Consider the following 27,616-nt stretch of genomic DNA (forward strand, 5'->3'; position numbering starts at 1 on the left):
ATTGAGGTGCAACACATTTTACATAATGGTCTACACCGCTGTTGGGCGCCTCAGCTGAACTATTAGAGCACCATTGTTAAAAGGAATTTTCATTTCTGTTTAGAAACCCGGAAAAGATGTTGAAGCCATTATCTACGACATCCACTCACAGAAGGAAAAAGATATTTTCCGGGATTCAGACAGGTGAGTGAGCGATCCATCAAACTGGGGAATTGAGTGACTAGCCCTAACGGAGCAGTGCCACTGGAGAACTGGGCTGCAATGGCACAGGTGCCACCCAGGTGTTTGAAAGCTTTTGCATGGATAGCCGAATCCCTGGTAACAGAATCTGCACAAACCAAGCGTAAATACCTCATTATTCCGAGGTGTAATACTTCCAAAGTAGTAGCTTCATATTTACCTCCTACACCAGCACATTGTATGGCAGAGAGATGATGGAGACTCGCAATTCTTAGACGATCATATTGTTATCCCCTCCTGTGCATAGACAGGTCATTAATAACTCTTCTTTGCATTTTGTCCATGGGTCAGAAGCGGTATAAACCACGGCTGACCTATATGCATTTCCATCACTCAAACATGCATGATTTTTTATTTTTCCAAAACCAGACAAGGGGTGTTTCTGAACTACTACATGCTATTTTTCAGAAGCACAACATGTCTTAATGGTTTTACTGTCCTAGCAGCCATGAACCCTTGATACTCGTGGAGCCTTCAGGTTACCGCATTCAGTAATAATAGTTAGCATATTCTAAATACCACACAGAATATTACTAATGCAAAACATGCCAATCCCCTATCAACATTCCTAAATAAAGATTATTACCTCATTTGGTCAATATACTTATGGTTATGTCATATTTGTTGCCCCTTATAGTGTATAGGTTATTATACTAAGTGATAATAAAAATACATAATATTCCAATTAAATAATTCAACACAAACAATATACTGCTCGTTGTGATTCTTGTCCAACTCTCTGGCACTGTGCCAGTACAACAGACAGCAGGGTCTACAAGTAGAAATACACATGTCCTAATATTAGGTAACACACAATGAAGTGCTACTTAAATATCAAGGAAAAGGATTCTGCTGCATGTGCCTTTTGTATAACACATTTTTGCCATATTCCTTCATAGCTCTGAGAGATTACTGCTGTCTGCTTTATCCATTCTCTGATGATTAAGTTGCAAACATGTGCCTTACATGCCGTTAAATAAACTGTCAAATGTTGTTTCGTTTCACTCCATTACTTGGTTACAGAATTGCACAAAGAGTGCGAAATCAATGTTATCCCTTTTTGGAAACTGGAAAATGTTTATTCAACGTGGTTCATAATTTTAACCTTTAACACGTGTGTGTGTATAGATATTAGTGTAACAGGAGGAGCTTGTGTCAAGAATTGTGCTGCAACTTCGCTTGAGTATGTTCAATCACACTTTTAAGGCAGACGCATGGAAAACCTAAATACATGTTGGCATTTGTGATGTATACATGTCTTTCATTTTGTCATAGTTGGGGCAGTAAAGCTTGGCTGAGGTAGGACATGTCTTCATAAAGGACGTAAGGAGCTATATGGAGTGTACTTTGGGCCTCATTCCGAGTTTTGCAGAGCTGTAAAAAGTTGGTAATTCTGTTACTGCCACTTTTTTTGGTGGTAATGGAATTACTGCCATTTTTACTGCTCCGCCAAATCATGGGTTTGGCGTTGAAGTGGAGGATTTGATTTACATACAGAAGGTAAATCCTCCACTTTAATGCCAAAAATCAGCAGAATTACTGCAGCAGTAATTCCACCAAAATCCCCATGGAGTCCTGTGGACGCCAAAAAATGGGGAATAACACAGTCTTACCACTATTTGTAATCCTGTGGTAACCCCACAGGACCAAGTGGCTGTAACGGTAACTGATTTTGAAGGTAATTTGGCGGAATTCAACCGAATTACCACAAAATTTGGAATGAGGACCTTTATAATCTGCTGGACATTTTGGTTGATATTTAATTTGCATTTTATACTCAAATATTGTTGTGAATAGCATGTCTTCAATTTACATTGAAACGCCCTTTCTTAAAATATTCTCTGTATGGTCACAACTTTGCAAGACAAAGCGATGGCCAAACGTGAATATGTTACTGAACATGTCTAGCAACAGAAATCAAATCACGTCATATATGTTCATCAGAACATCAGTTTAAAAGCGTTTTACAATGGTGCAATCCCATTAATAAACACTTCGTGAATCAGGCCCTTTAAGGCTTCAGGATTCAAATATTTAGCACGAAATAATAATGTTGCTCTTTTCCAGAAATGTATGTCAACCTCTTTCAACTTTAAATTGTTTGCACCTCACATGCCAAAATACAAAACAACTGTCTGTTTTGTTTCAGGGGAATTCCTCAAAACAGCATTTCATGCCAGTCAAACCCCACCAGAAAAATAGCACAACAGTTGGAAATGCGCAATACATGGGTCACTTGACGAATTGCAAACAGCTCCTAACACTTATAGTTAGGCCTCATTAAAAGTATCTAAATGCGCGTAAATCATAGTTATCCCTTGATAACACTATCAACAAATGTCGTGGTATGACCGTTTATGTATCGGTTAAAGTAACCGTACTAAAAACTCTATATTCTGCATGCTCACCCTCAAACTCTAAACTAAACATAACCCTTCCTCTACTGCACCACAAACCGCACACACTTCACAACACCCAACATGAAACCAATCACAAGCACACACAAAGCACCCATACACAATCATACCCCAACACCACATGACGGCAACCAACCAAAAACGCACCAATGCTCAGTGGCCAGTTTTTCCGAACAGAAGTTGCCAACAACACATAAAAGCTCTCTTGCTCTTCTCCCTCTTAATCCCGCTAACCACCCTCAAGTAGCAGCTGTGCGTGGTGCAAGACCACATATTGTATTCATCTGAGGAGGAAATCGAAGCATCACAAAATACAAACCCCCTACGGAAACAGGGGCTTTCAGTTTAGGATAAGCTGCTTGACACAATGTGACTCAGTTTGTGCATTGTTTGCAAAGCACACAAGTGCCTGCCAGTGGAAAGGAAAGGGGTTAATGGAAACAAGCACTGCATTGTCATTTTAGGGGGTCGCTTAAGCAAAGTTGTAGTATCAAATTAGGGGCGATATTTAGCATCACTACTTTTGATGTCATAACTTTACTGCTGTCCGTTTTTATCAGAAGTTAAACTATTATAAACTATGAATTGATCTGGATTTATAGTTAAACTCGTTATAATTTGTCAACCATGTAAAACACATGCTTTACCAATGCTTGAAAAAGGTAATTCATGATTGTGCTCTTTCCTGCAGCATGCACAGAACTGAAAGGACAAGGTCTCGCAGCCCAGTGAGCCGGTCTCTGTCTCCACCATCTCACCCCCCAAGCTTCACGTCTTGCAGCTCGTCTCACAGTCCGCTCGTCACATCAAGAGCAGATTGGGGCACTGGACGAGAGCCATGGGATCACCCATCCTACTCTAGGCGGGAGGAAGATAAGGACGCCGGGACCCGCAGGGAAAATGGTGAGGAGAAGAGGGACAGGACAGACCTGTGGGTTCATGAGAGGAAACATCACGCACGGCAGCTGGACAAGCAAGAGATGGACGACCGAATGGAAGGATCCAGAGGGCACCGGGAAAAACACTCAAAGCACAGCTCCCCGGGAGGCACCAACTATTCCTCAGGACATAAAAACAGGGATGATGACTACCACAGGAAAGAGAACAGGCCCAAATCTGACAAATACTCAAAGCAACAGGCCCACGAAGCACTAGCAAAATTGAAAAAGAAGGAAGACGGAAGGTTGAGAGAAGGTAGAGGTTCCCACAGTGGGGATGCAAGCAAGGATGACGAGTCTGATCGAAGGTCAAGCAAAACACCTGAAGGTTTACGACAAAAACCCAGTGGGGACAAAAGCAGAAACAGGAAAGCAGATAAAGGCCAAGACAGCAAAGAAGTGAAAGGAGAGGGAGTCAAGGAGGAGACCGAGAATGAGGTAATGTGTGATAGATTGAGATAACAGATGTATTAAAGGGAGAAATTAACACGAGTGCTGGAGTTTATTATTCTCCATTGATATTTATTTATAGTATGCAAGTAACATGTTTGTCCAGCTTATGCAATGGTACTCCTTCTTCTTCTTAATTATCAGATGCGTGGGCGGACCCACGCAGCTTCCCCATCCTAAAGGATGATGTGCTATGGAATGGTACTGCTCTGCTGCTGTGACTTCAGCACCTGATCTTGTGGGGCAATCGAAGGAAAAGGATAGTTCAAATTACACTTTTGTTCTATGCATTGGCCCTGGGGTAGATAATTATAATTAAAATTGTTCTTTTATAACTGTAGGCCAGTTTCTAAATGCGAGACCGGGATTTGAACCTGTGGTGCTATGGGAAGACAAACGCGTTGACGGTGAGCTATTCTCCCTCTACCCCAGTAGCACATGGCAGGGCACTAGCTACTACTAAAAAAATGTGATGTTAGTTTTTGTTCGTTGACTAGTTTTTGGTAGTGTGGGCTCGCTTACTGGAAAAAGTACTGGAATCAGAAAATGCATTTTGTGTGATCCACCAAGGATATGTCAGCTAGCAATGCCTTTCTGTCACTACCAAAGTGGGCCACTCTCTGGCACATGCTCTAAATGGAAAAAGTTATTTATCATTGCAGCAAACCTGCTTAGCTTGCAATTATTCCATTTTGTACCAATGTTGGGACACTGTATAGCCATTGATGGTTAATTGCTCTTTACAATAGAGCTGGCATTTAATTTGATAATTGTCTCTTTAAGACTTCTATGTGGCACAGAGTTTTGATGACTTATAATTCTGGGTTGAATCAAGTTTTCGATTTGGTGCCAGTTGGGCCCCCCTCATTCTCGGTTTCATTGTGTTCTAATGTGAAGCTAATTTGGAAACCTTGATGCAAATAATACCCTTCCACTTTTCCCTGTTTTTTACATTCTAGCCGGAGGGGATTTTGGCAGAGGGACTTCGCCCACGTGAACATCTGCAGAAAGGGTCTCCACAGCCCTACTTAGGACTCCTCTCTGCACTGTAAAGGCAGGGAGTGCCAGCTGATGCTTCATTACTGTGCTGTGCACTGCTGGACCTGTGGATACATTTACAAAATATGACATCCCAGCATTGGTGCACATGCGTGATATAATATCACATTTACCAACATTTGCACCAGGCACTGCGACACCACTACGGTACTCCTCCCCACTTTCTCCCTTGCTAAATAAATAATCACTGTGGTTACTCACACAATAAGCGAGAGGGCATCTAGTGATCCTGACATTTTGAAATACTTCATTTATTTTCTGACATTGCACTAAAACCTCTTGCCAGGGAAGTACATAATCTAGGAAGACACTCTTTTTGTATAATTTTGCCCTACTTATAACGGTACATGGTTTCGAAAATAGATATCATACTTAAAGAGTGAGCAACGTGGAATTTAGGGAATAAATACCTTTTTTTACTAAACCTTACTGTCCTAAGTGGGGTGCAGGTGCAATCCTATTGATTTCAGGAAAGTGACTGGGCTTCCCCTGGGCACTCCATCCATGTGAAGCTTTAAGGTTGGAACTGGGAGTTTGCAGTATAATGGTGCAAGCCCAGGTAAGGTTTGCAGGATATTTTTGAAAACTGAAGTTGGTTTTAATATGAACCCTAACAGTTATTGTGCGTTAGTGGAGATTGTAACTTCCCCGCTCAAGGATACGTTTCTTTGGTATTCCGAAAGTAGTGCATTCCTATTAAAGTGGGGTTTTTAATGCATTTCTTTATTTGATCTGCTCATGCCTGGGCAGCTTACGGTAATGCTTAGACGAAGAGCTATTCAATTGGAGAATCAGCCTGAGATGTTACTCATTAAAACGTGATCTGCTTTGAAATACTACTCAATGATACATGCTCACTTTGAAGCCAGAGGAAATAGACGTGATATTAGGCCCCCAGAGTGTGCTAGATCTGTATTAATTATTGTTTTAAATGTTCTCCTCCTCTAGGCTCGGATGAAATGGATGGGCCCTATCAAGAAATGATCTTGGGGTTTTGGCTTTGATAAAGATCTTGTTCATTTGTTGTTAATTAGCCGTACTTGTGTTCATTTGAGAAGGAACTAACTAAAGGGTTTATTTTAAATAACATTAGGTCCTGCACTGGTTCACTTGTGTTGAACTATAATGATTACCTTTTACTCATGATGTTCATGAATTTGTAAAAGCAGTTTTTTATGATGTCGAAGACTTCTATGCAATTTTAATGTCTTACATTTGAATTTTGAATTTTTGTTTCTGATTTGCTCTTATCACCTTTTTGTTGCAAACAGAGTTTTGTGAACAAATATTTTTCTATATAATCCTATTGAGAACGACAAACTAGAAAGATGTTCAGCAAATACAGTAATTATGCATGGACTATCCTTTTCAGCCATAAAGGTAGATTTAAAAGTTGTGAACATCTACTTTAACTCAGATCCTTCTGGGTGTAGAGAGCGCTGGGCAGCAGAAGAATGTGCAAAGGCTTTGTCTGGTTAATCTGTGCATAATCATAAGTGACTTGTTCAGGCCATGTGAACTGTCTTGCAAGGCCTGCGTGAGTTTCCCTTCTGCTTACTGGCACATCTGGAAAATGGCCACGAGAACATGAATACGTACCACAACAATGGCTATTACAGTTTTAGCATGACCGGGGTAAGTGGCAGATGGAATCACAGAAGGCACGACTGGAAGGGTCTGACACCACTGATGCATTGTTCTAAGACCTAAACCCTTTCCCTGGTACTTCAGATTTTACAGCATTGCACGCTTGGAAATGGCAAATGCATTGCTGGATAGTCATAAATACATATGTTAGTGCTATCTGTCATGCTTGCTAATCGCTGTAGCAAGCACTTGTGTGACATTCTCAACCCACACTTTTATGAATGTGTGTAATACGCCTTTTTTTTCTCTAAGCTTTTGTGAACATGCTTCATTAATCAGTTCCACAACATGCACATTGATCTCAAGTTAATCATGTTGCTTGTGCTGAAAGCCCAGTCTGGGTTTTGTGTGCCCTTTGGACGAAGGAAATGAGTGACTGAAGGGATATTTTGGGCGCAGAAATCAGAGAATCATAGAGACAGTGCTAGGAAGAAGACAGTGGCCAGAAGGGCAATGGGTGGGTAGTACATTTAGGATTCCTATGTATGACATTTCTCAGGTATATCAAAAACCTTCTGTCTTGGCATAGGTGCAAAGCTTCTTGAGGATGCACATGTTAGTGATTCAGAAAGTAATTTTCCAATGCTAAAGGGGCATACCTAAAGAGGATGTTAGAGAGCATGTAGTTAACCCCATACAAGGTCACATTTGGAAGACCTATCTAAAGAACAGAGGTGGGGATCCGATACAAATTATTATGCCGGCTATGGTGGATGGGGGCTGGCCACTCTCCTTCACTATTGAGTCCGTAAAAGAAGCAATCCTTAAGCTAAGAAACTCGAGAGCCCCAGGTCCTAATGGGTTGGCTAATATTGTCTTAAAGAGGAACCCGGACCTGTGGGCTGTTGTCTTGTGGGCTTTATTCGAAAAGGTCTGTCAAAATCAGCATATACCTGACTCACGGCACAATGCTGTTCTTTTACCTGTTTACAAAAAAGGCGACATGATGATCCCAGAGAACTATAGATTATTGTCACTATTAGACGTGACGGGGAAGATCTTTTCGACCTTTATTCTGAGGCATTGAATCAGTGGGTTGAGGAATCCAAGATCTTTTTTTATTTATTGATTTAGCTGATTTCTCATCTTTACAATTGATATAAAACATCATTAAGAATGTATATAAAACATACTTAGTAAATTAAGAAGCAACAAAAAACGCAAGTACAGAGAAACACTTCTGATCTTACAATAATGTAACAAAACACAACAAAGTACAAATATAAATTGCCCAACGTTATTCACAAATCAATAGTGTTGTGCTCATCGGATAGATTCAAAGCATTAAGAAAATGGATAGTCGCTATTCGTATACTCATGTTAGTTGTTGCAATTATCGTAGCCCATCTATGCTCAGGCGGTACACTTGCAATTTTGGCTATATGATTAGCAAAGTATTTCATTCTCACATCAGAAAACGCGATACAATCTGTAACCAGATGTTCAAAGGTTTCTTTGTTTAAAGCACTGACACAAAAACGACCTTGATTTTCATCCTGACCAATCAGTTTTCGCTGGGCCACAAGATCACGAGTGGGCCATAAATTTAAGCGTAACCTTAAGATGGCAGTACGTATGTGGGGATTAGGAGCCTTACACAAATATCGTTCTACGGTACCCAGTTTCCTTTCACCAAAAAGTTGTTGATTGGAATGTTTATAAGTTAAACATATGGAACAAGTATTAACCCAGTCTTGTAAAAAGGTTTTTTTTTTTTGCTCTATCCGGGTCGGAAACCAACATTTCTAATGTTACATCAGCAATTGCCATTATTTCAGTAACATTTCTAAGCTACTCTTGTACAAATTGATGTTTAGTTGTAAACATGTAATTAGCAAGTATAGTCAGACTTGCAATATTTCAAACATTTACGAAATAAGGCACATAATTGCCAATGGTTTTTCGCTTGTAATGATATGAGTCCTACCTCGTATCTCAGCCAAGGTCCCGGAGTGGACTGAGGGACACTTAGAATTTTGCGCCAATATTTGACTTCAAGTTTGTTAAGAAAATTGCTTTTAATGATGGAGGTTGATTCCAGCCCATATAACAATGTAGGGATATGTTCTGACGCCAGCAGACTACTGCTGGCCAAATGAAAAATGTACCAAATTTATGTAAGATTAATTAGGTCTGAGATATGGCAGGTGTCAGCTTGTTTTCAATGATAGTCATCTGTGATTGGGCAGCAGGGTTACCATCAAAGGCCAGACCCAAGTAGATGTAATTCGGAACAATTTCTAGATTAACATTTTTGACTTTCCATTCCATTTTATTTCTAGATGAACATTTAGGTACATACATAACAACTTGAGATTTCTCTAAATTGATGACAAGCTCATTGTCGTCGAAATACTGCGTAAGAGCCGCAATAAGTCTCTGGAGCCCAATCGGGTTTTAGCTATTAAGACTAGATCATCGGCGTACCAAAGAGCTTGAACCGCCACATAGTCAGAAACAATATTCATGAAAGAGAGTCTCACATTATGAATGAAAAAGTTGAAGAGGGCCGAAGCAAGTATATAGCCTTGCTTCAGCCCTCTTGCAGTACATATTGCTAATGACAGGAGTCCAGCCATTGAAAGTCTAATCTGAATCGATGTTAAAAAATGCAGTTGGTAAATAATATCGACCAAACTTGATGGGCAATGTGCCCCAGTGAGTTTGTCCATTGATTTGACCCTCGATAAAGAGTCAAACGGAGCTTTCAGGTCAATAAAAGCAAAGTAAATTGGGACTTTAGAATTATGTGCTTGTTTCTTCAGAGCATTCAGTGTGAAATGGTTTATCGCTGACCCCATGCCTGCGACGAAACCTGTTTGATTGGGGTCTCGTTGCTTGTCCTCATCTACCCATCGATTGAAATCACGGAGAACTAAGCATGTAAAGATTTTACCCGGCGTATTGAGGAGCGCAATTGGACGGTAGTTAGACGTTAGTCCTCGATCGCCTTTTTTAAAGATGGGGATGATGAGAGATGTACGCCATGAACTTGGGATCTTTTGAGTTTGAAGGATGTGTTGAAAGATGTTGTTCAGAATGATGGCCCATTGCTCTGGATGTTCTTTTAGCATGAAATTTGTGAGGCCATCAGGACCTGCTGCCCATGAACTTGAGGATTTAATGATGAGATCTGCAATAATCTCCTCCAAGCAAACCAGCCTCCATGGTGAGGCGGATTGCATAGAATAATTGTAAGTTGCAAATGTTTCATCTTGATATAGTGTAGAGAAATTAGTTACCCAGGCGGATTCAGAAACACCATTTAGCTGCGTGTCCCCTTGTTTTTGGCCTGTTCTTTCATTTAACAACATCCAAATTTGGGAGCCACTTTTTCCAGCAATTGATGACGTGAAAGTCTTGCTATCCTTTTGAAACATATTTGCCTTATAAGCACGGGTCCAATTTCTATATTCGCATTTAATAGATTATCTGGCTTTTTTTCTTCCATCGTACAGCAGTTTGGTGACGGATCTTAATGCCTTCCTGCAGTTTGCTTTCATTTGTTGGAGATGAGAATCATAAGTATGACGATGAGTCATTGCACAAACGGATTGTAAATTAATTACATTGTTGGTTCTAAAAGGCTCCGAAGTACCTACATAGGACTCAAAATTGGGGTCACACTGATAGTTTTGTATGGCATTTAAGCATTTCCAATTTGTCAGTTGTCCACCAAAAATGGGTTTTTGCATTGTTGATGATTAAATTCATTGGCATCCATTGTTGTCGATGTATAAGAGAGTCTTCACCCCACATCCAAGTTAGAGTTAACATGTGGTGATCACTAGTGGTCTGTTTTAAGACTTCAAATTTTGTAGCTCTCATGAATAGATCTTCCGAGAGGAAATATAATCGATAATGCTTTTGGAATTTCCTCTCTCCCATGTTGGCAGAGCCGGAATATCTCCTGGAAGTGATCCATTAGCCATTCGCAGACATCCATCCTCCAAGAAACTTTTCAATCTTACGATACCTTGGTAATCAAACCTTTTGACAGAATCCATGCTTTTGAGGTTAAAACCCCCTACTACTATGGTTGCCATGATGTTATTCATTTTTGCTATTGTTTCAAGTACGGTAGAAAGGTCTGTATAGAAGATATTTTCAGCGATGGCCGCTGGATTTCTATATAAGTTGATCAGAGCCAAATCTTGATTGCCATGTGATATTTGTACCAGTTGTATACAATTGTTTGGTGACATCCAAGGGTGCAGTCTAAGACCTGCAATAGTTTTAATTGCAACCAACAGGCCCGCTATTAGCTCGACCCTTAACTGTAGGTATTGCAGGTACCAGGGAGATCTCATGGTCATCCCAAATCGGAGAATTTGTCATCCATGTTTCCTGGTGGGCTACGATTTCAAATTCATTAAGGTCTTTGTTTGCAGTTGATTGCAGTTGAAGGCTCCCTCTGGAATTCCAACTAAGTAGGGAGATGTTTTTCTTGTGCAGGTCAGGTGGTGGTTATGTTTGTTGTCGAAGATCATAGAAGGCACACTGGCAATTTTGTTGAGTCTTTTGGATTGGTTGGGGCTGGTTTCCTACAGATGTTGAATTCTTAAGCTGCTGCTCTAATCATTCAGGATCTTGGGCCACAAGGAAATCCATCTCAAACAATATCATTTTGGCCTTCCAAAGAGTATTCAGTACTAATCCAGGCTTGATCCACAGGCGTACGATGGATAAATTGTTATCACATAAAAATTCAACCTGATCAGCGTCAGCAGAAGAAATATCTTCTAATTGATGTACTTCATTAAAGATATTCAGAATAATACTTCTGCAAAGATCGTACTTTTCATATGGATCATCACAGCATTTAAGTATCAGCGTGTGATAATTTGCAAAGTTTTTTATTTTATGTTCAGTCTTAGAGATTTTTGCGATAACATCTGATCTTGAATTGCCATGTGTATGTTTCTCCATTGTGTGCAAAATATTTGCATCACCGACTCTGTTTGGATGATAACGGGTGCGGGACGCCCACATGTTGGATTGTTGTTGTAAGGTTAAAGACTTTGTAGAATGGATTCTGATCTTGCGTAATAGTTTTTGCATAGTTTGCGTGATCCACTCTGTTATTTGATTGCAAATCTTTGACAAAGGTGGGGTGCGTGTTGGTTAACAAGGGTGCATCATTTAATCGCTGCCGTAGATAGGCGTCAACTGCTGCTTTAATGAAGTCCGTACGATCATCTACCGTTGGTGGTACTTGTGATTCTGATGAAGGTTTTATGGAAGGTGCTGGCAGCTGAAGAATCGTGGCCTTAAATGGTAAAACATTGACCTTTGTAGCATTAGGTGACTCAACTTCTGCATTCTCTGCGATTTCCACAAGTTGATCCAATGGTGAATGAACTGGTGGCCTCCAATTTAATAGAGATTGGTCATTTAGTACAAGTATGTTTTGGCATCTTGGTAATGACACGTTTTCTGCCAGAGCCACATTTTGGGTTGCAATAGGCTGATTGTTTACTGGGACTGGTTGCGTAAAATCTATTGCGGGTGTTCGGGTTTTACCCTTCAAGCTTCTCTTTGCCTTTGTGATATTCTGATATGGTTTTGAAATTAAGTGTCTTGGGTGACCTTTGGAGTGAGGCCGTTGATGAAAGACGTCATAGATTTCTTTATTCAATGGTGAGGATATAACACTTGTTTCTTTCTCTAAACTGATCCACGATGAGTCCAGTACGGTGACTGCTGCATTTCGTCATTCGACTGGACGGATGATTTGTGTAAAAATCGGCAAGGCAGATGGAGTGGCACCTTCTACAGTGTTTTGTGCAAGCTGAATAGTCGCAATGCTAGGTGCTATTTGCTGAAGCGTTGGATTTGCTGAGTTTGATAGACAAGAATTTTTATCAATCCAATCCACTATTCTTTGAATTTGAGCTGATTGGGTGTTGAGTTTTGCCTCAAGCGATTCAAAAAGCTTATATAGGCTTTTGATGGTGGTGCTCACCGCATGAAGAGTAATTTCAATTAGAACAACGCTAGGTTGTCCTGGCATATTCTCTGTAGACGGTTGACGTCGCCTTGGAGTTGGTTGTAAATAAAAAGCAGCAACAGAAATGCTAGAATCCATAGAACAGCGTGCATTATAATCCAGAGAAATAGTGATTGAGGAGGTCGTAATTTTTCTGGTACTAGCATGAATTGAAACATTAGAGAAAACTTTGTCACTTTCTGTAATTTCGTCCATACATGCTAACTGGGGCTTTTGCATTTTTGTAATGATCAGTGATTTCACTGAATGCAATAAGGTGTTATCTGAGACGGCATGATTTACATTTTGAAGATTTATTTCGACTTCTGTGTTCGGTGCAGTTTGTAATTCACTGTCGCGTTTCTCTTTATCCAGTGTGGATTCCGGGGAATGCATCGATGGTTCTGTTGTTGGCATACTTATTTCAGTAATACGCTTGGCCAGGTTTGGGCCAAGGTCAACATTATTTTGTACATCCTTGACTGGGTGATCGGTGGGATTCGGCCTGGCGCAAAAGGATCTTATGTCCTTCGTAGAAGATGACGGCTGTGGTACGGGCGTAAGTGTGATGGATTTTCGTGAGGATGCCGTTTCGTTTTCGCTGGAAGTTTAGCTGAATTGGCTACTGGAGTCAACGTAAGTGCTGCCAAGTCTGGCATATTTGATTTAAGTGTGTAAGCTTGCATAGAGGGCGGTGCGCGCACCTTCCTGATTTTATACACGCCTTCTGAAGGGCGTGTCGGCTGAAAAGCACACAAAGCCTAAACAAACAAGGAAAACAAAGTTATAATGTGTATCCAGAAGAGCATATGTCGCTCCTTAATTGAGCACGGCAGTAATCACCTGCTGGTTAATACAGTCCACAATGAATTATAAGTCCTGGACCACGGAAACACAAAAAACAGCAGTCCTCTTGAATCCACGAGACAAAGAGTGAGTGGCCAAGCGGTACTTCAGGGTACTTGCTGCGGTGCAAGATCTTACATTTCACCCAAACTGGTTTTCAGGCTGGCTCTGTTATAAGCCACAACATCAGGGTATTAGACCATTTTATACGTGGCACTTTGGACTCTGGTACCCAGACACTATATATTATTTTCGTTCACTTTAAAGCCACGTTTGATACGGTTGATCGGCCCAGACTCTGGGAGAAACCTACTAAGGCTGGTTGCCCTGCTTGGCTTATTAGTGTACTGCAAGGTTTGCACCTATCCACCAAGGCGGCGGTTAGACTCACTGATAATGGTGTGACTACGGAGATGGTAGAAACCTGGAAAGGTGTTAAACAGTGCTGCACCTTGGTGCAAACCCTGTATAATCTGTATATGGCCGATGCTGCAGACTGGTTGCACACAGAGGTGGGGCGTTTTCCAAGGGTAGGGGGTAGTCCCCTGCCCTGACGATATGCGGACGGCCTTGTCTTCTTAAACTACTCCTTCTCGGGGGTTAAAGCAATGTTTATGGTACTCTGTAAATATGCAGTCCTAAATAATTTAACCATAAACATGGACAAGACTAAAGTCTTGGCCGTATCGGCAAAGAAGGCTAAAAGACCTATACTTAAAAGTGACCTGGGAATAATTGAATTTGTGGATGTATATACATAGTTGGGGTTAGATATTGATAGCACTATATCCTGTAGGAGAATTGTGGAAATGAAAAAGGCTAGAGCCCGTAGGATGATCTGCTCAATTTGGAAATGTGCCAGGGATACTGCTGGGTATTCCCTGGAGGGAATTATATCCTTGTATAAACAAAGTTTCTGTCCAACAGTTCTCTATGGGTTAGAAGCATTGGCCATGACTGATATTTCTTGGTTAGGGAGCTTTTTGGAGGGCAGCTTATGGAAGAAAATGCTGAGACTTAAGCCATCGGCTACAATACAGTATATAAGATTGGAATTTGCCCTGAACTATCTTAAAGGAGTATTGTTGAGAAGACGTGGTTTGTTATACATTAAAACCCATACACATCCTAGATGCCAACTTCTCAGTTTATTGGCTGCTCCAGTAAAGGGCAAAGATCGTTTTGGCATGTTGGTGAATGACCTGTTTAATAACTTAGGATGGTACCCGGAATATACCAGGGGTACATCCTATGTAGCATTGAACAGGGTTTTTTCAACAAAAGTAAGCCAATGGGACTGGGTGGCTAATTACAGGCATATAGAGTCTCTCCAGAGTTAAGTCTGTATGATAGATGTTGCTCATAGTTACCTCCAGCCTGAAGCCTGCCTCAACAATGCCCAAATTTGGCAATGCGGGCATTTCGGCTAAGGCTGAGGATAAATCAGTTACAATTACTCACTGTAATAGGGCCACAGCTTGGCCTCCTCAAAAAAGACAGATATTGTCGTGTGTGTCAAAATACCTTATACCCAGAGATATCTAAACAAATTTCTACTGAATGTAGGACTTTGGGCCCAGAATATATGATCTGGTTGGGACCATTTGTATATGAGTATGAATACATTGAGTGATCATTTCTGGGCTTATTGTCTCAATACAGATAGCCAAAAAGTACATATTGCCATGTATCATTTATGGTTAATTATTAAAAAAACGCCTAGATAGTATAACAAGAACTAACCAACTGTCAGAATGAAACTGTTGTCCCTTTAAAAAAATAATTTGTTGTAGATGGCTAGGAAAATCCCTGGCAAATGTATGATGTTTTTACTGTGTATGTTATATTGTGGTTGTTTTAATGGAATAATGTTTTCAATATACAGTGTTTTCTTCTGTTTTTAGTGTTTTGTAAAGTTTCTTTGAAACTAAACAAATAATAATAAAGGGGCATACAGGTATGTACCAGATATCCGTTACAAACATGCAATTGGTTATCTCTTGTCTGTTGCACACATTATCCGTTTCCAAAGTTATGGTTGTTACAGCTTTTTTTCCTAAAGCACCAGCCGGCATCAGTTGAGCAGGTAAGTGTCTCTGGTACTGCTGCCTGTGCCTGCTCCCTAGATAGCCATGTCATATTTTGCTCCTCTATTTTTATTTGCAAACGCTGTCGCCACAGGCAACACGGATGGGGATCATATTGACCATCGCCTTTGAAAGTGAATGCCTTTCTAGAGATCAGCTTTTCCATGCAAGCCTTCATGCTTGCATTCTGCGTTGAGCTCAGTGTTGTCTGACCCTTCTAATGAATATTTTCATTGGGTGCGTTATGTGAAATTCATTCCGGACTGCCCTGCATCGGATCCATGTCTCTGGTTCAAGGTAAAGGCATGTAGCTGCACAACAATGTGAAGATGCTGCATTGCTCCTAGTCTATTTAGTGCCATGAAGTAAATAATAGGCAGATGAATGGCAAATTGGAAGGTACATATAAATACTGAGTTCAGAAAGAAAAGAAGGGCATGGGAAAAAATCAAGGAAATAGGTGTATCGGCCAGTGCAGGTAGTATTCTACTAATCTCAAAGAACAGTAATGGTTATGTTGGCATAGTATGGTAATTCATTATAGAAATTGATTTAATGCATTTTCTGCCATATTTCTTTTAGGTTGAAAAACAAAAGCAAAGAGCTAAGAAAAACCCAGAGTCACGTCAGAAACTCAAAGAAACAGATGGTCCTGAAACTAAAACCTCAAGTAAAACTCAGGTAACTTACTCAATAAATATTGTTAACCAGTAGTAATCGGACCACCCATCTCCTCCATCCACAAAGCTTGGAACCAAGGCCCTGTTAGCCAGAAAACTCCTGCATTCTGAGTTTCTATCTTCCACCTCCATTTACTCCCACCAGCACAGTTTCCTATTCCCATTTTCCCTACTGGTGTCCAGTCACACCTGTCAATCCCCACCAGTGCTGCTTTCTTCTCTTCCTGTCCAACCAGAACAATGAAAAGTGGTTCTCCCAGGAGCTCTCTTTGCTCTTTCCATTCAGGATATGTAGATAGTGGCCAAGTGCAGCAATGCCAAACTGAGCTACGTTTAAGATGATGCTAAAAAGAGGCATTACTACTAATAATTCCTAACTTTGCCACCTACCTGATTACGCGCATGGCACGTTTACCGTGTGACGTAGTGCATTGTAATATGACATGCAATAATTACCACCATATGAGTTAAAATACCTCATTATTTATGTCACATTTCTATCTCCCCCCAATAGGTGGAGGTAAAAATTGTGAACGTTTTGAATCTTTTTCTCCTGTAATGAAGGGTAATGCAAGCCCTACCCTTCAATGAAGCAAAGCAAGGTTTGGGCTGGGAGCAACAAAAGGGAGTTAAGAAGCGAGCATCTCTGAAGCCCACCTTCACAACTCCTTTGCAATGTAGTGTACAAAAAGGGCCTATTTCTATACTCAAAATGATATTGTAAATGGCTTAAAAAAATGAAAAAAATTTCAGAACTATCACATGCGATAAAGTGTATTATCCCGTGCTGTTTCCATTCAGAAATCCACCCAACTCTTAAAAAAGGCCATTGTGTATCGGAAAAGGCCATAGCAACTAGACAGCTGAATTTCTGAGCTTCAAAGTCTCTAGTTCGAGGGATGTAGGTTTGCGGGCGTTGTCTTTACTTGGAGAAGTCATAACACTTAACAGCCAAGCAGAAGAGGTTCTATGTGAGGTGCTTGGGGAGAAGTGCAGACACCACATCCTGAGCAGAAGAAATTGCTTTATTTCCTTTATCTGGTAAAAATCTAGTCTGCAATTGCGCCTCCACGCTAAATTATCTGCCATTACAGTCTATAGGAAAAATCCCACTCAGTAATCTTTTATCACTATGCATTTTCGGTCAGGAACCCACGCTCTCTTGGGAGCTCAACATTGTTGTCAGCTCCTTTTTTTGAACCAATGCATGAAGTACAGTTACGGCACTTAACATGGAAAGTCACTTTTTTCTTGGCTATTACTGCCACTAAAAGAGTTAGCTAACTCCAGGTTTTTGCAATACGGGAGACTTAAACTCTTTTTTACAAAAACAAAACATTTGCTTCAGGAACTAAACTTTCTTTTCATGCAATGGTGATTTCTGATTATCACATTAACCAAAGCCTTGTCTTGCCATTTTCCCCCGACTCCCTCCAACCCAGCATAGAGGGTTTTACACAGTTAAGATGAGACTGCAGTAAATCATTACAGCTATTTGTAAATTATTTAAAATGACATTTCAGTTTCTTAATAGCCCATTGCTAGGAGGATTGTGTCATGAATGCATCTTAATATGCTATCAGAAGGTAAACAACCCCCTTTCAGCTTTTCAGGAAGACACAGAGGACACTACCTGAGAGGGAAAGCAAAGGCTCTCCTCAGGAATATCCCTATGGCAGAAGTGGATTAAGTAGCAACTTTGAAATCTGTACATACATTTAAGCACATTAGTATCGGAACCCTGACGCTAGCATGGAAGCTCAAGTAGGCAAAGTAGTGCAAGAAATTTGTTTTGTTAACCTTTAGGTGAGCTTACTTACCATATCACGCGCTCCCAATTATGAAGGCTTGAGATGTTAGCCAGGTTCTCAAAGTGTTTCCTTCATCTCCCACTTTGTTCTCTCCCACACTCCTTGTATAGAAGTATCATGACTTATCCGATGCCCCATTCCTTGTCCCTCTTGAAGAGATGGAACTGAGTATCTTCTGGACTTTCACTGAAGCAACAGCCACAATTCCCTCTTTCTTCAAGCACTGAAGCCCACCACCATAATACAGGATGTAAGGTCAAGGTGCTGCAAAGCATTTGAGTTGGGGCAGCTTCTGTTACTCTTCATCAGAAGATGGTAGTTCACAGGCCTCATTCTATTGCAGGAAACCACAGCATGAAGCCTCTATAATGAGTGTAGACATGGTGCTTGTTCTTTTATAATGCTTCAGGTATCCTTCATGCATATTTTTCGCCGCTTCTGTGGATTTTAATTACTTATATTAATTCCTGATCCTTGGTCTTGTTTCCTCACCCAGCCTTTCTTTTTCCTCTTTCGTTTCTCTATTTGCTGCCTTGGAAACTCCTTCCGCACTTCTGCCCTCCATTGCCTTTCCTGAGCGTTCTACAGTTCTCCTGTAACCACACTATTATAGAAGATTGCAGCTCTGCTTCTGAACACATCTCCAGTTTCCATCTGGGGTGTTTTTCTCTTCATGGTTTTTCCTAGGGGTCGTCTGCCAAGCACCTGTTACTCTACTGGCAGGGTGGGACATGGAAGTGATCGGCCATACCACACATTCTTTGTTGAATCCAGTCACTGAAAGATTCTGATGACACCTTGATCAAGAAAAGATAAATCAGGTGCAAGAACTGATTAATGATATTGAGGCCTTAATATCCAAGGGGAAATAGTCTCAGAAATAAGAACTTCACCCTTTGACGGGTGATTTCACCTCCAGATGCCCTAACTGTTCACCCTGCCTTGGGTGAGTTTGTAACTGGTGTGCTTGATCCCTGAATAAGTTCCACCTTTTGTTGGGTTACTATATTGTCCATTTTACTTTCAAATCTCACCAGTTCCAGAATGATCAAGCTGACGTGTGTTAGTGCCCTGGCCTGGGCAACCCCATTAGTCCTTAAGAAGATATTTGGCTCTCCTGGTTTGGTGCGCACTGCCGCAAACTACTTCTGGATTTTCTACAGAGCTCCTTGTAAGTTTAGACATGCATAACCCATTTCAAACAGATAGCTACAGAAAAAGAGTGGCCAAGGGGTCAAGTTTTATTTGATTTCTATGTGGCCTCAATGAAGAACTGAAAGATGAACATGCTCTTGTTCCCAGCCCAACTCCTTCTCAGCCTTGGTAACCATGGTACTCCATTTAGACTACCCGCTTCAAGAATTCATGCACGAGAAGAGACAAAATCGGAACCTGAGTCCCTATGGCACACCCAACTATCCCTCTTGGAAGAAGAAAGATGTTGTCTGGAGGGCTGGCGATTATGCATCTACAGCAACATAATAGGACTTTTAGTAAAGACATACAATGTACACCTACACAGAGGCTGGTAAATTACAGCTCCTCTCTCTCTGGAGGACCAGTAAGATGCCCTAAATCCTTTAACCCACTCAATCCATTACTTGCAACTCTTGGTTTATCCAAATCTACCTTATTCTTTATATAAGTCATTCTAGTATCTTAGTAGGATTCATCCTTGACGCCACCAGCACTAATATATCCCATACAGCATGTCTGTATGGAATGTATGTAAACATGCTATACCAGACAAACCAAGAGGATTGCTGAGACCATTGAAGGAGAGGTTGAACAACCATTGTTTTCAGGACCTGTTATTGAACATGCCTCCTTCTTTGCATGGTTATAGCAAGGCATGAAGAAGCTATCTCTTTTGATTTCATTCAGATGGCACATCCCTGTAATGCTTGGATTACTCTGGTGTACGTGACAATCTCTACATCGATTGATCTGCATATCCACTGTTTCTGGGGTCTGAGTATTGTGTTCAACATTGCCTGTCTGACCTATCACTTCCCAAGAAGATGCCAGTAAGACCAAATTGATACCAGTGCCAAGCATGCCCATTACCATCCTGAACAGGGTACCCAGAATGTATCATAAACTGGATGGCATTATGAAAAATCAAGAAATGAAGCTCTCCCCTCCTTGTCATGAGGGCTGCGCTCTGGGTCTCTTGCCTAACACAAAAGCGCCTTTAAGTCAAATATAAATGTTCTCTGTACCCGGGACAACTGCACTGAAAAACTACATACTGTATATTCTTTTTAAATGGACTTTGTAATCCAAACCCCCAAGAGCGGCATCCTTATTTCTCATCCCAGAAAAATATATCATGGCATTATGACCCTTCCTTGACTACCACAGGTTGAATAAAATCATTGCTGAGGACAAATGCCCATTGCCCCTAATTTCAGACATTCTAGAAGCTATATAGAATGACACGTTTTCTGCTATATTAGATTGCGGTGGTGCATGCGCTTTGATAAGGATAAATGTTGGTGATGAATGGAAGACTGCCTCCCAGACAACCTTTGTTAATTGCGATTAGCATGTGATGCCTTTCAACCTTGCCAATGTCTCTGCAGTATTTCAGTGGTTTGTGCCTTACATATTCTCCATACTCCTAGGTTCCGTCCCCTTTCCTCCATACTTGTGGGACATTCTGTCCTTAGGGACGGGACGGGACCAGAGCGCTTTTCATAAAAAGCATCAACATCGAAAATGTTCTGTCCTTCTTCTCTTGTTATGCAGGGTACCACACGTGGCCGTAACCCCACCCTCCTGAGCTCCGCCTGGCGCATCGCCCTTCAGTCCTTTTCACCGCACGGTCGGGGCTGGATGCACTTGCATCACCGGGAAGTATTTCCTTTTTCCTGTTGTCCTCTTCTCCTGCTTCCTTCTTCTGCGGTCGCGTAGTCCTCCGTCTATGCTGGACCATCTGGGATTTGTGTCCTGTTCTTCATGCGAATGCTGCTTCGCTAGGGCGGATCCCCATTCTTTCTGCTTGGAGTGTCTCGTGCCGGACCACTGTGGGGATTCGTGCTTCTACTGCGATTCCCTCTCCGTCCGGGCACTCCGACGCCTTCTTCTTCGGTGGGATGACGTCTTTCAGCGAGCTCCTCCACCTCATCTTCAGCTTTTCATCAACAAAAAGAAGAGACGCTGGTAAATTCCTTACTTTTTAGGGCACCCTGGGTGGGGGACTCCTTCCCGTGGTCTTCTCGGTCCGGGAGGGGCTCGAGCAGCTCTATCACCAGGATTTCTCCTGAGGTGCCTCACAGGCCTAATAGGCGTACCAGAGTTTTCTCTGAGGGTTCCCACGACGGATCTGCCAAGACCGGAACACGTTCTGAGGTTCACCTGTCAGGTGCTAAACATCAGCCCAGTTCATCTGTGGCTTTGGACACTGGGATTCGCGCCAAGGTCTCCTTTTATGGAGCTTTCCATACAGCACGCCCTTAGGCCTCCTTTTCTGGAGCTTTCTGTACTAAGTCACAGCTTGAGGCCCCTCACGAGGGAGCTACACATACCGGGACAAAACCTGAGGTTCCTCTTTTTTGAGGCTAAGGTCTGTACCGACAAAACCGAGAGACCTGTCCCTAAGGTCTTGTTTTTAAGGGTGATTCCTCAGCTGTCCTGCGCTTTTCACAGTGATACCGGTTCTGTCGAGAGGGCAAAGAGTCATGCACCGTAACTCCTCTGTTACCAGCTCTGCCGAGGTTCCTCTGGAGGCTATTGTTGGGGCCACCTCCAAGATGTCAAGTAAACATCCGAGACCCCCCAGTACCGGCTCTTCCGAGGATCCTTGTGTCAAGGCTAAGATGTTACTTAAGTCCCCTGACCAGCCTGAGGAGACGATTGCCTTATCTGCACATGTGACGCAGTTCCCTTCAGGCATTGACAAAATGGCGGCTAAACCCTCATGGTCCACGGTGGCCATTTTGGATTCTTCCCTTACACCTACGTTCTCGACGGCGGGTGCTGGGAATCTTACTTTTGGGGCTGAGCAGCCTTTTTCACCTCAGGTGGAATGTAAATATCCGTTCCGCCCTTCTTATGACTGGCGTGTTTGGATGCCACTGCCACATACTGTCTCGCTTCTGCCTACTTCTGTCCCGCTGGTCTATGCAGATCTGATTGGTGGTGGGCCTTCCTGGCAACCATCCTCATTGCTTTTGTGGGAGTATGCCCCATATGAGAGGCCTCGGCCTACCCCAGCGCCTAAACCTTCATCAGATGCATTCTGACCCTATGAAAGAGTACTTTAAGGGTCTTTTCAAGGATATCTACCCTGACCCTCCGGCTCAACCTTCCACCCCGGCAGCTCCGGCGGCTCCTGCAGTGGTACCACCTCTTCCTATCGGTCCGCCTCCAACGCTTCCTCCCCTACCCCCGCTGTCTCCCATAGAGAAGACACCAGTAGAATGTCTGCTCCTGATTCGCTGGATGACCCTCAAGCAGATCCGGATAGCGATGAGCAGCCCCGCTCTGTCAGAGCATTCCATGACCGGGTTCTGGATATGATAGCCCTCCTTGACATTCCAGTACCTGAGGCCCCTGGCTCCGCAGGAAGGAGTGCTTTTGGGAACGTTTACCTTGTCACCACAAGAGCGTACCAGCCTGTTCCTCCAGAAGGATGTATTGGCTGAGGCCTGTAAGGTCTGGGATAAGCCCCACACCGGGCTGCATATCAATAAGAGAATCGACTCCCCTTACAGGCTTCACACCTCTGAGGAGATAGCCTTGGCATCTTGCCCGCTCCCTTCCTCGACTGTGGTAGCTGCGGCCACGCTACAATCCAAGCCGGCCTCTGCGACTTCTACGGCTGCAGCTCAGATTCTCTCCCAAGGAAGACAAAATTCTGGACACCTTTGGCAAGAAAATCTTTGCCAACTCAGCACTGCAACTTTGCCAAGCAAATACCGAGCTGATCCTGGTGGCAGCTAATATGAAGCTGTGGAAGGAGTTGGCTGATTTCTGTTAGGGAGAATCCTCAAATATGTGCTAATTCCCTTCACCTTAGAGACCCCCAGCAACTTTGTTGGAATTTGAGGATTTTATTTTTTTACCTGGAAAGAGTGTGAGCCTTTTTTCTCACTCTTTCATTTATTTTGATGTATGTTTTACTCTTTTGTTCTTTGATTATGGAGTTTTAAGATATCTCCATAGGCATCTTTTCATGTGTGTTACACAGCACCCTCAGTGCAGTGACACAGGGATGTCCTTTTAGACTTCCCAAAGGTTTAAATAGCTTCCCTGGGATAAACTACTGTTCCCAGAGAATGTAAGGTTAAATTGACTTTACTAGTCTTTTTAACTTCCTAGACCTAGCACACACTATATTCCTATAGAGTGCTGGAGGGGTTACCTAGTATCCCCTGTGTCTAAAATACTCATGTAGCAGTCAAATGCTAACCTTTTCTATCAAAATGGCTGGTGACAGTGGTTTTACAACGAACTACCATGTTTTATCCCGACCGCAAACACCAGTAGTTAAAAATCGTGGGAGCCATGTTTTTCAAGATGGCGCCTTTAGCCCCTTTGTTTAAACAGGTCCCGGTCTTCTTTTTCGCCATTTCTTTTTGGAAAGGTCATTCTAGTGTTTGTCTCTGTGCGCCAAACCAGGTTTGGTCCCTTTGTTTCTATGTCTTTGGCGGGCTTCAGGATTGAAGACCGCCTCTGGCGTCTGAGTGTCTGGGGTGGGCAGGAAGTGAGGGAAGTGCCCGAAACTCCCTGTGCTTAGTCTCCCAGGAGACCCAAATGCACTCTGGCATGATTGGCTGGCTGACTGTCCGGCAAGCACAGCCACCCTGCTGGGTGAGTGGCAGCTAGGCTGGAATGAATGGAAGAAAACTGTTTAAAAGGCGAGTCTCTTGGAGTCGAAAGCAGAGTCGACCACTGGAATGAAAGAACCAAAGACGAGCTGGAAGAGGATGGCTGCTGCAAAACCTGGACTGTTGGTTTGCCCGGTGAAGCCCTGCTGCAGGTCCGAATTGCCAAGTTAACCTCGACAGAGAAGCCCCTTCAAGGACGACTTCTTCCTTTGAGTTGGTGGGATCAATCAACTCGTAAACCCCCTGGATACCATTCTCGGAGCTGGTTAGAATTAACCAGGGGGAAGGACACCAGCTTGTGTGCTTGATGAACAGCTACTCAAACTGAAGTGACTCCATTTTGTCCGCATTTTCTGACGATCCCATGCAGTGCAGGTGTCCCCCGACGTCCTCCCTCTTGTCCCCATGACTGAGGCTCATGAACAGGAACCAATGTCTTCAGCTGCATCTTTTGCTTCAGACTAAGGTACTGTGCCAACCCGATTGAGAGAATGCTTCTCTCACAGTTAAAGTTCGTGGAACTTTCCCAACTTGCAGGCCTAATCAGCTTGTGACCCAACATATGATTCTTTTTCGTACAAACTACTTCTGAAAACTTTGGCAAAGACTTTACCATTTACTACAAGAACTGCTCTTTCCTATCCAAGATACTAGTCCATTGACTTTGGCCTAGGCCCATTGAACTGAATCTAGTGAACTATAACTATTTACATAGCCTAAGAAAGTATTTGTGATCTATTCTGCTAACTTGTGCCTTTTTACTCCCATTGAAAGTAACTGAAATGCCATTTTGCTCCTATTTCAGGGGAGCCTAATTTGTTCAGAAACTTATTGGTTTGCTATTGAAGTGTGTTTGTGTATAATATTAAGTTGCCTCCTTCTAGTGAATGTTTTCTAAATGATTGTGTCATAAATTAATACGTGTTTTATCAAGAAACCTTGAGAGTGTCTACTTGAACCACTGTGATTGTAAGACCTCTGTGTAACCTCTTGTACTTCTCACATTCCCTCTTGAGATAAGCCTGGCTGCTCAGCTTGTTACCACAAAACTGTGTAGTACAGACTTATATCAAAGGTTTGTTTTGCTTAAACCTCTAGCCCTTATTGTATGTGGTGGTCCTAGAGGGTACTGCATGCAATTCTGCCTAACAATTTCCAGGAGTGCATTGCTATGTATAGGCTAGATGACTTCAAGGCTGGTTTGTCGGACGCCAGGGTGATGGCACAAGATCTCCTGGAAGCTGTGGCACACCATGTGGATACCTCGGCTCGAGGCCTAATGGTAGGTATTGACACCTCCCGCCAAGCATGGCTCCATGCGACAAAGTTTTTCGAAGGAGGTGCAAGATAAAGTTCTGGACCTTCCCTTCGATGGCAAGGAATTGTTCAATTTTTCTACAGATTACGAACTTACAAAGACTAAGGCGAGCACCCAAACCGCCAAATCTTTGTTGGTCCTGGCAAAGGTCCCAGCTAATGCCCCTTATACACAGAGGTCAGGGTCTCAGTCTCAATCCTTCTCTGGCTTCAAAGGGTTTCAGGACCACCGGGCGTGCAGAACTGAACCTCCGGTTGGTGGCACCTGTCGAAAACAACAACGTGGTCGGTTTTTCTCTCGGCCATCAGCCTCCTTGCCAGGTGCAGGTAGTCTCCCTGCCGACAAATCTACAAAATTATATTTTTTGTCAGTCCGGCGAGAATCCATCCGGTGGGAGGACAAATCTCGTCTCATCTGGAGGCGTGGCAGACCATCACCATATACCGGTGGGTTTTGTCCTTTGCTCGGGCGGGCTTCGCTTGCCCCTCCCCCTTACCCCACCCGTCAACCCTCCTTTCCAACAGATCGGGACACCCTCGTGGAACCTCAGGGAGGAAGGGTATTGCTTCTACTCTCGACTGTTCACGGTGCCCAAAACCCAACCAGGCTGGCCTGTGCACCATCCTCAACCTTTCCCAGTTCAACCTTTCTCTTCCCCAAGAGAAATTCAAGATGATCACACTCTGCCAAATAAAGTCCTCTCTTTGGAAGGGCGACTGGCTCAGTGTAGTAGACCTTCAGGACGCGTATATACACATCCTGAGACCGCAGCGAAAGTAACTGTGGTTCTCCCAGGAAGGGGAGCACTTCCAGTTCCATGTACACCCGTTTGGTCTCAGCTCAGCGCTGCGTGTCTTTACGAAGATTATGTCGGTCATCTTCGGCTACAGGGTGTTCATGTATATCCGTACTTGGATGATTGGCTCCTGCGCAGCCGTTGTCCTGTGACGGCTTTGAGCAATCTCCAGTATCTCCTCCAGCTCCTGTTCCATCTTGGGCTGTCAGTGAATTGGCCGAAATCTTCCATGACGGTCTCCCAAGACCTGATCTTCCTGGGTTTCCGTTAGAACACGATCGACTCCAGGGTGTATTTGACAGCAGACAGGATTACAGATCTATTCACCACGTGTCAACTCTTCATCCAGTCAGAGCACATGATGGCTTTGTGGTTCCAGAGACTTCGGGCCTCATTGCCTAGTGCGTGCTTGCTATTCCTCTTGCGCGTCTCAAAATGTTGTTGTTCATTGTAAAGCGCCTTGGATTAAGGCGCTATATAAAACAATAAATACAAATACAAAATGAGGCGTACACAGCTAGTTCTTCAGAGCTCTTGGTGTCAGGCTTTGGAATCGGATTCCAAGAGGATTCCAGTTCCATCCTGCATGATGGCGGACCTTCTACGGTGGTCCTCGACCAACAATCTTACAGTGGGGGCCTCATTTCAGGAGCCCTGCCCACAAGTGACGATTACCACGGACTCCTCCCGTCTGGGGTGAGGAGCAACTCTGGTTCATCTCCAGGTCTTCGATCTATGGACGCCGCAGACAGGCAGTTTCATATAAATTATTTGGAACTCCTGGCTGTTTTTCTGGCGCTAAAAGCTTTCCAAGCATCCATCACAAACCGGGTGGTCCGCGTACGTACGGACAACTCGGTGTTGATGTTTTATATCAACAAGCAGGGTGGTACCAAGTCACCACCTCTTTTGGACCTTGCCATTCAGATTTGGGAATGGGCCATCCAGCACAGCCTTTGGCTGCTCGTGGTACACATTCCGGGGAAATTCACTGTGACTGCAGACTCACTCAGCCGGCAGACAGCGGCCAGCTACAAGTGGGAACTCAACATGGAAGTCCTCTCAACGTTTTTTCACCAATGGGGCACTCCAGAAGTGGACCTTTTTGTGACTGCCACAAACAGGAAACTTCCTCTTTATGCATCCAGGAACGGTCTCGGGGCCTCCTCTCTAGGGAATGCTCTTGAGATTCCGTGGCACAACATGAAGGCATATGCCTTCCCGCCTCTTCCTCTGATTCATCGGTCACTCTGCAAGCTCATGAAAGCAACGAATTGCACTCTCCTGGTCAAAGCTCCTTGGTGGCCAGCCAGATTCTGGTTTTCGGAACTTCAGCATCTGTCGATTTGTCCTCCGATCAGACTGCCGTTGATTCCCAACCTGCTTTACCAGTGCGATCAGCAGATGTGGCAGCCATCCCCACAATCATTCAGCTTGGCGGCCTGGTGCCTGAATTCAAATCCCTAGCGCAGTTTAACCTGTCTGAGGACAATATGCACATTAA

At 43.1% G+C, this 27,616-nt stretch overlaps 1 protein-coding gene across 2 annotated transcripts in view; it reads left to right on the forward strand.

Annotated features, from left to right (window-relative positions):
* Nucleotides 1-27,616, forward strand: part of RBM20 (RNA binding motif protein 20) — a 1,237,556-nt gene that overhangs the window by 1,025,350 nt on the left and 184,590 nt on the right. For both annotated transcript variants that reach the window (XM_069611772.1, XM_069611773.1), the window contains exons 8-10: nucleotides 104-183; nucleotides 3,349-4,033; nucleotides 16,256-16,354. In XM_069611772.1, the coding sequence (XP_069467873.1) occupies nucleotides 104-183; nucleotides 3,349-4,033; nucleotides 16,256-16,354 (864 nt within the window). The remainder of the gene's footprint in view (nucleotides 1-103; nucleotides 184-3,348; nucleotides 4,034-16,255; nucleotides 16,355-27,616) is intronic.

The sequence above is a fragment of the Ambystoma mexicanum genome, chromosome 8 (genome assembly GCF_040938575.1).
Source record: "Ambystoma mexicanum isolate Mex_15411 chromosome 8, UKY_AmexF1_1, whole genome shotgun sequence".
NCBI lineage: Eukaryota > Metazoa > Chordata > Amphibia > Caudata > Ambystomatidae > Ambystoma > Ambystoma mexicanum.